Source organism: Monodon monoceros, unplaced genomic scaffold, assembly GCF_005190385.1.
Source record: "Monodon monoceros isolate NGI ecotype Baffin Bay Population unplaced genomic scaffold, NGI_Narwhal_1 Super_Scaffold_18, whole genome shotgun sequence".
Taxonomy (NCBI): Eukaryota; Metazoa; Chordata; class Mammalia; order Artiodactyla; family Monodontidae; genus Monodon; species Monodon monoceros.
Window position 1 is genome coordinate 59610596 of NW_021703774.1, and position 14294 is coordinate 59624889.

General features: G+C 43.2%; 1 protein-coding gene across 1 annotated transcript in view; it reads right to left on the minus strand.

Moving 5' to 3' along the window:
* Positions 1-617: 617 nt before the first annotated feature.
* The window catches only part of MPZL1 (myelin protein zero like 1), a 59919-nt gene continuing 46242 nt past the window's right edge, over positions 618-14294 (minus strand). Inside the window, exons 4-6 of the mRNA XM_029230093.1 lie at positions 14009-14141; positions 11426-11528; positions 618-898 (exon numbers count right to left, since the gene is read on the minus strand). Of these exons, the coding sequence (XP_029085926.1) occupies positions 797-898; positions 11426-11528; positions 14009-14141 (338 nt within the window). The 3' untranslated portion in view covers positions 618-796. The remainder of the gene's footprint in view (positions 899-11425; positions 11529-14008; positions 14142-14294) is intronic.

Genomic DNA, 14294 nt, shown 5'->3' on the forward strand with positions numbered 1-14294 from the left:
GCAAAGGATGTGACACACCTTTTGCTCTCCCAATGGTACAGTACTCCTCAAGCCAGGCCTGGGTTCTCTACTTCAATTATATATTGATTATGGTATTGATCTAAAAGTACCTGGAAGGAAGTGACTTCCGGCACTGATCCTTTGCTAATCTTGCTATGATGAATCCACAAATTGAGACAATATGCTTACAGGGTGTGATGTTATAGTCTACACAACACTGAAAGCTAAAAACTGCCCTGTATAATAGCAACAAAATCTCTCACACTGTCTCCAAGTGGCATAGCAAATGGATGCTTTCTAAAAACAACCGCCAAATAGGTGGTACACCCTGGGCTAAAGGCCGCCCTGAACATGCTTCCATCATAGCATCTCCACTCTCCAAGTACAATAAACGCGAAGGCGGGTTAAGCCCTTACATGAAAAGGCCATGTCTATTAGAATACTAAAAGATCTGCTACCATCTCCATTAAGGCAAACCACGTCTAAATGATGGTGATAGGAATGTGTCTGAACTTTCTCAACCGTCAATGACCCTGAAGGGAAGTACAAAGACAGACAATTTACGTATACGTAGAACCATACCATCTCTTCATCATGCAGTACTGGCTCCTCGCATCAGGAAGGTTAAATAGAATATTTATACATATTCTTTATGTACTTCTTTTTCTCCCTCTATGAATAAACGTGTGCTTGTCCGTGTCCGGGTTTCCAAGGCCGCACGTGGTTGTGAGCTACGTTTTCCGCACAGGGGCCCGGTGTGGACGGGTCTCTTGCTCAGGATGTGACTGGGGTCCTCTCAGTTTCTCCGGATGTCTGCGTACACCACGGACTCTGACTTGTTGATCTTGTCGCTGTGATGTCCGCCAGAGTGGTCTAGCTGCGCATATATGACTGGGCCCTAGAGAAGAGAAGTAGAATTAGAGGTTTGGAAAAACTGGTGGCCCCATTAGGTGCAGGGACAGAAGCAACGATTAAAGGGTTCCAGAGCAAAGAGTTCCCTCTTTTGAATGTCTTCAGGTACATATGTTCCTTCTTAGGAACCGTATGTCCAGGACTGACTTTATTTTTTTCCTGGGATTGACTTTAAAACAAGATTGGGGGGGCTTCCCTGGTGGCGTAGTGGTTGAGAGTCCGTCTGCCGATGCAGGGGACACGGGTTCGTGCCCCGGGTCCGGGAAGATCCCACATGCCGCGGAGCGGCTGGGCCCGTGAGCCATGGCCGCTGAGCCTGTGCGTCTGGAGCCTGTGCTCCGCAATGGGAGAGGCCACAACAGTGAGAGGCCCACGTACCGCAAAAAACAAACAAAAACAAGATTGGGTATACTTGGTAATTGTTCAAGCTGGTACATAGAGATTTATTATATTATTCTGTCTACTTTTGTATCTGTTTTAAAATTTCTGTAACAATGTAATATTCCTTCCCAGGAGTTACCCTTATCTTAATACCTGTCACAGAATTCCTCAACTCTTGTAATTGGGAGTCTCAGGACAAAGATGGGCACTTCTGTCAACCCGAGACCCACTGAGATCATGACCTTTAGAATGATACAAGAAACCAACATATTCAGTGCTACTCGAAAATACAATCAATTCGAACTGGTCACTTTATACAAACAGGTACTTAAAAAAAACTTCAAATATTCTTCCACGTACCTACTTATACTATAATTCTGTTAGTCTAATCTTATCATAACCAATAAAAATATTGCTTCTTTGATATCTAAGATCAGGTAACCATTTTTCCTGTTTTAAAATTTAAAATAACCCCCAAAGCCACAATCTGCAGAGCTATACGGAAAAGCCCTAAATGGACTAAAGTAGAAGAGGTCCTCTTCTCACCCTTGGCAGTAAGGAAGAGAGCTGTCAGGGTCCCACCCGGGACAGCGAGGCAAAGTTGCCTGGGCCAGAGCAAGTCCTCCGACTCTTGGGGAAGGAGGGAAGGCCGAAGGTTCAAATATCAGACAGGTGGCTGTGCTTCACAGCCCTTAAAGTCCCTTCCAACCCAGAGATTCTAAAATTGTAAACAGCAACAACAAAATAGGCCTGTTTTACGGGTAAAGAAAAGTTAATATAACCCAAAGTCGACTTCTCTCCCAATCCAGGGATTCTCTCTTTGAATAGTCTACTACTGTGCTCAAGCTTTCAACTTTGAAATCATAAGCTCAGTAGCCAAAAGTATGTGGTTTAAAAATAAACATCCTTGCAACTGTTCTGTATGAATCTGTAATGGTGGATACATGACATATGCATTTGGTGAAACCCACAGAAATGTACAACACAAAGAGTGAACCTTAACATAAACCACGGACTTTAGTTAATAATAATGTTTTCTGTATTAATTCATCAACTGTAACAAGTGTACCACAACAATGCAAGTTGTTAATCATCAGGGAAACTTTGGAGAGGAAGGAGTACATAGGACCTCTCTTTACTTTCTGTTAGATTTTTCTATAAACCTAACACTGCTCTAAGAAATAAAGTCTAATAAAAAGAAGAAAAAAATGGAAATAAACAAACATCCTCACTCCCATCTAGGAGTCCCACAACCTGCATCCTTTAGTGTGTAACATGGGATCCTGTGGAGTTCAGGCCCCCCAACTTCTACAGAAGGCGTATTTTAAAACCCCCAAGCATTAGTTTCTTTATCTCTGAAATGGCACTAACAATAGTATTATACATCCTAAGATGGTTGTGAGAATTAAATGAGATGATATCTACAAATAACTTAAGCGGCGTCTGGCAGCACTCAGTACATATTAATCATTATTCTCATGAACATATTGTTATACAAATATACTTGAAAATATATCGAGGTTACCAGTCAAGTAAATCAAGCAGTCAAAGTCAGTGTGTTTGTCTTTAGTCAGTGTGTGACACTCTCATGCCTGTCACGGGTAACACAACAGATCACGCTGTTAATACTGAATCAAACTGAAACCCTCTATATTCATCTCAAAAAGCGGCAAGTTAAATGTGATTCTACAAAATAAAAAGTTAAAGTTAACTATTTTCTACTTCCAGGAAAACAATGAAAAAAGTGTTTTCTAGTAACTTAATGGATCCTTGGTAACAGCCATTTCCAACAGAACAGATCCTGAAATTAAATTACATAACTTCCTAGACAATAAGACCTCATCCATTAGAAGGCTTAGGGTGTATTCATGGGGGAAGGAGTTTACACCGTGTGATAGATGGTTACAAATTCTTTCCCTTGTTGCATCTACACCCTTACAATATAATGCTGCAGCTCCTCCCACCAAGAGTCAGAACCTGCTTCTTAACCCCTTGAATCTGGGCTGGTCTTATCACTTGCTTTGACCCACAGAATGTGGCAGAAGTAACATGTGTAAATTCCATACCTAGACCTCAACAGGCCTTGCAGCTTCCACTGTCTCCTTGATCTTGGAACCCACAGAGCCACCACCACCATGTGAAGAAGCCCAAGCTACTGCTGGCTGATGGGAGACACACAGCCCAGTTGTCCTGTGTCTCTCTGGCCCGCCAACCGCCTGCCAATTGTCAGCCTATGAGTGAGACCCCTGCCGGCTGTCCAGCCAACTGCAGATGCACGAGCGAGCCAGCAGAGGTCAGCTGAACTGCCCTAGACCAGAAGACCTGCCCAACCAACCCACAGAAGTGCGAGCCAAATAACTGGTGGTGGTTCTAAGCCACTATCTTTTAAGGTGGTTTGTTACATAGCAATAGACAACTGATAAACTGTGCGAGTGGAAAAGAAAGAGCACAGAGAAAGCAACAAAGAAAAATAACAGAATAATCTCGGAATTGGTCAGTAAATGTTAAAACACCAGTAAGGTCTTGCACGTGAGACAGTATTGTCCTTCATGGCAAAAGAACGCCAACGATTTGCTGAAAGTAACTGGGAAAACACTGAGGGATAAAAGGAACTCCTTCCTACTGATGGATTTAGTTTCTTCAAATTGCTTCCCACTATCTAATGTCCTCACTCCCCTTCCCCCTTAGAATGTAATAAGGCCCTCAGGTCAGGGGCTTTGTTAAATGCCTAGAACAGTCTTTGGCAGACTGCAGGTGTTGGATGAAGGGGTGGATGAAGGGATGGATCTAAAGGAGTTCTCACCAGAATTGGAGCTCAGGAATCTCTGATGAATCTAGCTCAATCTAACACAGCTCTCTGAAGTTGGGTTCCGAGGTTGACTTGGCAGCTGTAGGTACCCTGGGTCTCTGTGGGACATGCCTCAGGACTTTGACACTTTGAGGGCCAAGAAGACCACTGAGGACTTCAGGAGGGGTCAGTGAACCAAGATCAACTTGGAAATGTACCTGCCATCGCTAAGATATTCACTTTGGGGTGTTCAAGAGTTAAAACAATATCAACGGTAACACCTATATTAACCGAGCTGGGTTTTTTTTGGTTTTTTTTTTTTGTCTGCGTTGAGTCTGTTGCTGTACGCAGGCTTTCTCTAGTTGCGGTGAGCGGGGGTTACTCTTCATTGCGGTGCGTGGGCTTCTCGTTGCTGTGGCTTCTCTTGTTGCTGAGCCAGAGCTCTAGGTGCATGGGCTTCAGCAGTTGTGGCTCACAGGCCCTAGAGCACAGGCTCAGTAGTTGTGGCGCACGGGCTTAGCTGCTCCACGGAATGTGGGATCTTCCCAGACCAGGGCTCGAACCCGTGTCCCCAGCATTGGCAGGCGGATTCTTAACCACTGCGCCACCAGGGAAGTCCCTTAACGGAGCTGTTTTTACTGTACCTCTTGACACTCACCTTTCCCTCATCCTCCATTTTTTTCTTTTTTTGGCGTTGCCACAAAGTATTACCATAACCAAGTGAAAAATTGCTCTGTACATCATTTTCCCCAACTACTTATTATACAAATAGTCTTCACTATTGAAAATGTTTCAAGAGACTAATTGCTTGACACTAGGTCTATTCTTTTAGTTTCAGTTAGAGATGAAATTACCCCTGAACTCCACTTGCATGAAATTTATTCCAATATAAAAACATACTGGTGAAGGTGTGGGAAGAGGGTCCAGGAAAAGAGGGTTATGGAAGAGCAAGGAGACCTATCTCTGAACAGATATTAATTTCTCAGAAGCTATTATGTCCTGAAGTACACTTTCCATGGTCTCTGTAGCCCTTTAGAATCTGAATCTGGTCCTTCAGGCATTAGGGGACTCACACCTGACAAGCTAGCACAAGTATCACTAAGAGAGAACATCTGTTTTTACCACATGCTCACTGACTGTTCACAAAACACATTTTCAGTATTTATTTCACATCACCAAATATAGATGTGAAACAGATGTGTCTTGTGACATTCTTTGAGATAAATGAAACTGATTATCAAAACGAAGTTGAAAAGAACTGGACAGGTGGGATAGAACAAATACATACCTTAGAGCCACACACAGATCGGGGTCTAATACCAGCTCTGCCACTAACTACTGACCTCGAGCAAGTGACTCAACCTAACTAAGCCTCAGTTTCTTCACGTGTAAAATAGGGACAGTAAAAGAACCTGCCTCATAGGGCTGTTGTGAGGACTAAATGAACGAATGCACATGCTGTACTTCTGAAGACATCACATATCTATAGACTATAGTTGACAAATAACTGTTCCCTCACTGTCCTCCATAAATACTTGCCCCCCCCCTTTTTTTCTGACTGTACCACACGGCACGCAAGATCTTAGTTCCCCAACCAGGGATCAAACCCATACCCCCTGCACTGGAGGCATGGAGTCCTAAGCACTGGACCGCCAGGGAATTCCCACTTGTCTTTTGTATACAAAGCATTAACCATTTCCAGAAAAGGATCTAGAAAACCAACTGTTCGTAAGATATATTCACAAAAATTATTTGAAACCAATGTCATTCAAAGCTAAGTGTTACAAAGAAAGATTTGTACTTATCTTTTCCCTAATGCCAGAATACTCCAGACTCTAGGTAGCACCTGCCTAACACCCTTCCCAACTCAACTTCCCTCTCTGTTTGCAGGAAAAGCCCTAATTTGGTTCTGGTGTGCACCTTTCCTCCGCTCAGGTAAACGACCCTACTCTCCCCTGCCCCCAGGGGTGAAGCCGATCTGTCCCCCTGCAGATGACTGGAAGGGGCATCAGCATGTGACCCACTCTGCCAAGGGGACTAGGAAAAGTTTGCTGGGGAGCCCCAGGTAAAGATTTTCCTCCATAATAAAAATCACCTGGGAGGAGATTCAGCTCTAGGAATTCAGCTCAGGTGCTTTTTTTCATGAGCTGCCTGAAACCATGGCAGTCATTCTGAGGCTGAGGGAAGGAGCCTGAGAAAAAGACAATATGCAGAGGAGGAAGGAATAAAATGGAAAGAACCTGAGTCTTAATGACATTGCTGGGCCTCTTGTGAGTTAATAAACATCTTACTGAAGGTACTTTTAGTCAAGTCTTCTGTTACTAGTCTTCCAATTATAACAAAAATAGTGGCCAAAGACACATGAGTAATATAGTACACTTAATGCCCTGCCCGGCTATTATGTTTCATCTTTTGTAAATTTCCTTCCTGGAGCACTAGTATTCTTTCTCTTCTTCTGATAAAATAACTTTGAGTTATTGATTCATCCAAATAGTAATGACTAATGCTATTAGACTCTCAGATGATGCCTGCAGGTAGAAAATGGAAGGTTCTGGTGATCAGGGAGCATGTCATGATAGAACCCTTGGAAGAAAGTCCCAAGGGGTAGTTTGCAAACATCCCTATCATGCACCCATTTCACAGATCTGATTGCAACATGTGGGCAGCAACTGCCTAAACCTCTCCTTATAAGGCACAGTGTACCATGGACTCTTACAATTAGCAATGGAAAAATGAGAAGGGGCTTAAAGATCAACTTGCCCCAACCCATCATTTCAAAGATAAGGGAACAGATGTTGAAGTTAAATAATGCCCCACAAGTTAACACCATGAGCTGGACCCCAGCGTCAATACTAGTTTGTAACACATCACTAACCCTTAAAACACTAAGATGTCTATTTAAATATGAAGATTTCCTCAAGGCTGTTTTGTCAGGATATATACATTAAAAAATTCTCCATATCATAGAAAAGCCTGAAAATGACCTGAACAACCCAGGAGACTCTGAGGTTCTGGAGGGCAGGGACTGGGTGATACTCATGCCTGCATTTCCCACGTCCAGTTTACGCTGTAAGTATGCTGAGCACTCAGATGTGTGTGGAAGTGATCAAAGAGAACATGCAATGGAATGATTGAATTTTCAAAACAATTGCTACCTTTGCTTGTGCTCAACTTACAAAAAGTACTTAATCTCATAAATTACCTAATAAGATGAACATATCAGGTCAAGCCAGTTTTTCCTAAACCGTGAAACCTTTTCTGCCTCAGTGTGAACAACTGAAGATAGAGTATATCAAAAGGATCCTGGTAAGAACAACTTCCATAAAAACCTCCGGTGCTCTGACACAGAGGTGTTTCTGATACACATACTGAAGACGGCGTGTGATGGCAAGTAAGAGCACACGCCAGCATCACCTGAGGCCCTGTAGCGCTTAGGAATTTTGTGGAGTATCTGAAGCAAATGTTTTAACCCCAGGATAGCAGCCCCTGTTCCAAGTTGACCACTGAATGCAAACCGAAATAAAACAAAAATTGGAAGATAAGTCTCCAAGGGAACCACGCAGTCCACTTCCAAGCCTTGTGTGGACCGACAAAGGCTTTATAAGTTCCAGAAACAGGTAAGGCAGAAAATGTCTTTAACAAGTTGTGTAACTGTAAAATAAAAGGTACAGTATGACTTGATGAAAAATAACCAGGTAAGACAAAGGGTGCTCCAGGTACATGTCACTGAACAGAAACCCTGATTTGCAACATGTTAGAGAAGAGGCCTTCAGGGGCCTGTACTGAGCGCAAAGGAAATAACCTAGGAATCAACCGTGAGGCATGCTGCGGCTTTCCTCTCAAAGCTGACCTGGTGTCATACTGCAAATGCTGAAAAATGATAATATAGATTGACACAGTGCTTGAACTGCTTCTCACTAGCCTCCAGAAAATGCCGCAGAGTCAGGCCTGGGCAGAACCCTGGGGGTTTACTCACAGGAGAGCTGAGCCCATCTCTGACTCAGGGACAGCAGTCACAGCAGGGTGGGGTCTTGTGCTGAAAACAGGGCGGGCAAATCCACTTACTGAACAGGGAGACCTCCTCTCTCCTTCCTCTGCTCCATTCCCAAGCATGGAATCAGAGGATTTCTTTCTGGAGAAATCGACTAACCCAAGAGAAAAGACCTTACCAACTGATACTTAGGGGTCCCCCAGTGAAAGCCAGCCAGCACTTTATACAAACAGTGAAGCCTACTACCCAGTAAGCTCTGTCTCTGCACAAAGAGCTCGTGATCAGATCTGAGTGCCTTCAATACAAACAGATAACCAAGGATCGCTGGGCATTTGAGGAAAGCTTTTAACTTGAAAGACAAAAATTATGAAAGAAAAAAGGGAATTCAAAAGAAACAGCAAAATCCAGTAACAGAAGAAAACATTTTTTAAAAATCATGAAACAGAAGAAAAAATGATATGCTCAGAGAGATAATGCATCCATGAAAAGTATGGGTTATCTGAACCAGAGAATAAGCAATGGCTCTTGAAAATTAATAAAAAGATAGCAGAAATTAAATATTTAATAAAAGTTGGAAGATAAAGTTACAGAAATTTTCTAGAAGAAACTGCAAAACAGAAAAAATTAAGAAAACGGCTTCCCTGGTGGCGCAGTGGTTGAGAGTCCGCCTGCCAATGCAGGGGTCGCAGGTTCGTGCCCCGGTCCGGGAAGATCCCACATGCCGCAGAGTGGCTGGGCCCGTGAGCCATGGCCACTGAGCCTGTGCATCCGGAGCCTGTGCCCCGCAATGGGAGAGGCCACAACAGTGAGAGGCCCGCGTACAGCAAAAAAAAAAAAAAAAAGAAAACGAAAGGACTGCTCTAGATGATCTAATTGCTAACAGGAATTTCCAAAAGAAAGGATAGAAAATGGAAGGAGGAAATTTTCCAAAGAATAATGGAAGACAATACTCTAAAACTGAACAGCAGAGTTTTCAGACTGAAAGAGCCCACTGAGTAGCCAGTACAACGAACAAAAAAGGCCCACAATTTTATAAAATTTCAAAGCATGAGGGATAAAGAAGATTCTAAGAGAAGGGGAATAAAACTGGTCCCACCCGAAGGAGGAGGAATCAGAACTGTATCAACTTCTTAGCATTGGAAGCTACAAAAATCAGCAATGCCTCAATATGCTGAAGGAAAATGATTTCCAACCTGGAATCCTACCCAACCAGATGATCAGTCAAGCTTGAGGGAGGAGGATAAAAACAATTTTAGACCTGCTAAAAACAAATGTATTATCTTACAGTTTTGGAGGTCAAAAGTCTGAAATGTGATTCACTGGGCTAAATCAAGGTATCAGCAGGGCTGCATTCCTTCTAGGGGCTCTAGGGAGAATCTGCTTCCTTGCTTTTTCCAGCTTATGGAAGCTGCCTGCATTCCTTGGCTTGTGACCCCTTCCTTCATCTTCAAAGCCAGTAGAATAGCATCTTCAAATCTCTGGCTCTCACCCTCCTGCCTTCCTCTTATAAGAGCCTTTATGGGGCTTCCCTGGTGGCGCAGTGGTTGAGAGTCCGCCTGCCGATGCAGGGGACGCGGGTTCGTGCCCCGGTCCGGGAAGATCCCACATGCCGCGGAGCAGCTGGGCCCGTGAGCCATGGCCGCTGAGCCTGCACGTCCGGAGCCTGTGCTCTGCAGCGGGAGTAGGCCACAGCAGTGAGAGGCCCGCATACCGCAAAAAAAAAAAAAAAAAAAAAAAAACCCTTATGATTACATTCGGCCCACATGGATAATCCAGGAAAATCTCCCCATCTCAAGATCTGTAATCACAGCTGCAAAGTCCCTTTTGACAGGTAAGGTAACATATCCCATAGGTTCCAGGGATTAGGATGTGGGCATCTTTTGGAGGTCATTATTCTGCGTAGCTACCATACGAAGCCTCAAAATTTGTATCTGCTGTGCATCCTTTCTCAAGAAGATTAAGGAGGCCTCCCCAAACTCTGATGTCTGCCCCCTCAAGTGAGACAGGTGAGCTGTTTCTGTTTTCCCCTCAGCACTGTAGCCTGGAAAATGCCTTGAGGAGTAAGCTGGGACGATCACAGGGCTCTCCTTATTTGTTTCCCTTCTCTTAGGAATCATGGTGCTGCACAACCTGTTTTCCAATGTCCAAAGTCCATTGTTTCTTTTTTTTTCCTCCCAGTTTGTTTTCAACAGGAGAACAACGCCCATGGCACTTCAAGGACAGAAGAAAAAGTTTCCAAGGCTTCTTTAGGTATTATGCCTACCTGTAACTCTAACGCCTTTATTCACAACCCTATTCCCATTCACAATCCAAATTAGTGAACTGAGGTATACTACATAATCCGAGAGAGAGACAGTCAGAGAGACAAACAGAATGAGAGAGATGGACAGACAGATTAGGAACAAGTAAGGAGCCTGATGTTGTGAAAGACAATGCCTAGAAATCTAGGTTCTCGCCCCAATTCTGTTGCTAACTGGGTCTGTGCTTTTAGTAATTTAACATCGCAATGCCTCAGTTTCCTCACCACGTAGGACAACTGTGAACTAAGACTGTGGAATACTTCTTCCACAAAACACTGTTATCCTTTACTTCCTCTTAAATCCACCCGCCCCACTACACCCTCAATCCCGCCTCCTCAGGGCAAAGTTATAACTGGCCACATTCCTTCTAATGCTTTCTACCCCAGAAGACCAGAATTGGGACTAAGCTCTGGAATTTCTGCCATTTATAGTTACGCCAGCATGGCCAAAACACAATATTACCCTCAATGCCAGATTCCACGCTAAATTCCAAATGAAAGTTATTTCTTCTCCGTACTTTCTACAAGAAGCAGAAACTAAAGCCTTTCCTTGTTCATCGAGCCTACTAATTATTCAGATAAATGTTTACTTTCAGTTTCTCCTAAAATTGAATTTTTCAATTGAGGAGAAATCAATTTCTCCTAAAGAATTCATACAAAATAACTTTTCTGTTCTATTACCAACACCAAAATCAACATTTTCCTGTGAATTCCATGGCTTATAGAACACCTCAGTATAGAATCTAGTTCACTAGCTTTATTTCTTTGAGCAACGAAGGAAGAAGTATTTACCTCTGACAAAGTCATTTCCTAATTTTGCTTGGGCCAGTCTGTTAGTGGTGGTTTGGTGGAAACCTTTACTCAAGTCAGATTCTTCCCTACATACCTTCTTGTGGTCCTCCGAAACCAGCCCTTACGTTCCCCTCTGTTTCTCTTGCTCTCTCTCTTTCTGTCCGTTTCTCACAGCTCGGTGTTCTTTCCCACACCCCACAATGTGACAGAGCACCAAACTGCAGAGCGTGGCATGGTGGGCGGAACTGCCATCAGCCATTACCTGGTGAGATCCAGAAGGTAGGCTCTTTACTAGACCCTCTGTGTCGGAGGGGGACTTCCGTGGAGCCCGCTTAACCGGTGACACATTCTCTGATGTACTGCCGCTGATGAGTTGGCAATTTGGAGAATGTAAAAAAAAAAAGGAATTAAAATAAATGGAAACAAAAAATATAGAAATGCAAGTGATGACAAAATGAAGCAGAAGATGTATAAAAACAAAACTCAACAAAACAATGAGTATCAAAACAATCACGTATCTTGAAACTATTTTTTTATCCCTGACACTAATTCTTCCAAGTCGGTGAAGCTACTCCAGGGGAGGTACAAGAATCCAATGTGGTGCAGTCTCTTTGCCCCAGTTTACAACAATGATATCTGCTGGATGGGATTCTGGCTACAATGTACATTTATCCTTTTGCTTCTTTGGCTTTTTCCCCTACCATAAATCCTCCTTTGGGATACAGGTTTAAAGGAGCAAGCTATACCTTCTTGATAGCAATTCGCTTTTGTGATCATCAAAGGCAAACCTCTTCTGAATGTGCTTCCAAAATGACAGATACTGATCCAGGCTCATAGTCTTGGCTTATCTCATTCCTTCCATCCCCTAGGTCCCCACAGTTTGTTTCCCCATCAATTCCGCAACCAAACCCAAGAAAATCCAGGAAGTCATGGATGATAAGAAACTGTGGAATGCCACATCACATGGCCTGAACTTTTTCAGGGGCGTCGGGGTCTTCAACAGCAAGCCCTATCTCATAAATAAACCAGGGAAAGTGAATGCCAGGAGGTAACTCGTTAGGGATTCCCTAATGGGATGTGTCTTCAGCAGAGCTTCAATCCCTTATAACGTACTTTTAAAAAATCTTAGGAGTGTGGAGAGAATCACATTTAAAGTGTCGTTACTAAGACCAAAGCATACAAAGCATTCTGCAAACTGTGCCTTCTCTGAACCGGGAGGCTATATGCCACAAACCAAAATGGTTTGAGTATTGTAACACAAAGAGACTAACTCAGTAATAATACAATTCAAGTATAAAAAAACTAAAACACACACACACACAAAGGCATTTTACGTGAAGAACATATATGTTCAGATGACCATAAAACCTGACAACCCAATTTCATTGGGATGGTACACTCAACATGTTTCTAACACAGACACATGACATATTTGTGGACAAACCATGATAGCTGTTGGGTTAGCTCAGAGCTGGCTAGTTAGTTGTCAACAAGGGAGATGGGCTGAATACATACACATGAATATTAACAGCAACGGCCAATGTGATTAGTTACCATGTGTCTAGTGGGAGTGGAAGAGGAGACCCAGCCCTGTTATAGTCCCAATGTGTCGTCTATGTCAGCTTTTCTTAAGAAGTGGAAGATAGGCAGGATCTGATCCCGGCACACCAAGGTAGAAAAGGCAGGGGAGGGGGAAAAAAAAACCAAAGTAAGAAGAATAGCAGCATTCACGATGCCATGCAGAATTCTAAGGCACACTTTTCCGTGCCTTTATTAACCCAAAAAGCGTGAACTGCAGAGACTGGCGTGTCACCATCCTGGATTAGTTTCATGTCGAAAACCAATGCTTCGGTTACATTTCATCATAAACCACTCACCATGCAAGGGGGCAGGTACAGTCAGCAGAATAGAAACATTCCAAGCAAATGATATCTGAATTTGAACACTTAAAACTCCTTAAAACACAGCACTCCTAAAAAGTAGAGCGGCACAGCCCAAAGCGAGAGGTCCCCACCATCCACCAGCCAGGGAGTCCAGGGCATGCAACCCTCAACCACAGTCCCTTCCGTGCACCGGGGACGCAGCTCGTGCTACATCAACTGAAACCCAGCCTCACTCTCAGTCTTACCACACAAGTTCTACCAAGCTTATACAGGCTAGCTTTCCAGCTGGAGTGGCAAAAAGAGAGGGTCCGTCAATTAGACACACACCCTATGCTCAAACGTGTTGTCTTTGAGAAGCCGCAAACAAAACGGAAGTCTACCTTTCTTTATTGCTGGTATATTTTGATGTTCAACTCTTATTAACTCAGCTTGGCAGCTTGGTTGAGTCCAGCCATGCATTCGAGAATGGTCAAAGCAATAAACCTCCTTACCAAACTACAAACAGGAAAAGCCCTGCATCATCACATCAGGTGGGGGTCATTTATCAGCATACTCCTCTTAATATTATTATTATATTTACCTAACTGAAAAGAAGAACCTTATGAGATTATTACCTAGAGATCAAGTTAAACTCATATTAGGTAAGTGATATCTGTGGCTTAATAATGCTAATTGCAGAGTGGATGATACTGAAACACAGAGCACAGACTACTGAGCGGTCCATTTCACCAAACCTAAGAAAGAAACTGAAACAGGGATTAGTGTCATAGTCTACGTTTAACAGCAGGCCACTGATTTCTGCTTGCCCGTGTCAGAACATCTTCTAAGAAGATGGCTCGATTCTGACATGAAAGCTAACAGTAGCTAATTCTTCACAATTCTTTTCCCATAAAGCATACAGAAGTTTTCCTAAACTCTGATTCCTTCCCTCCACCCTTCCCCCCAAAAGCAGAGCTTCTTACCCGGTGTAATCCCGTTTAGAGTTTTTCCTTCTATAGAGGACAGCCAGAATCATGGTGATGAGCAGAGTGAGACCTAGGACCACAGCAGTAACTATACCCACCACCACCCAAACTGGAAACGCAGGCAAAATCTCTAGAGAGAAAGAACAAAATAGGTTTAAGGTACATTGCGACAGAGAGAAGAAATGGAATTGTATTAAGTTAATAAACAAGTGTCTTCCTTTAGCAATTACCATACCCTATTTTATTATCCAAATTATGAGATCCTAGTACCTAATTGATGACA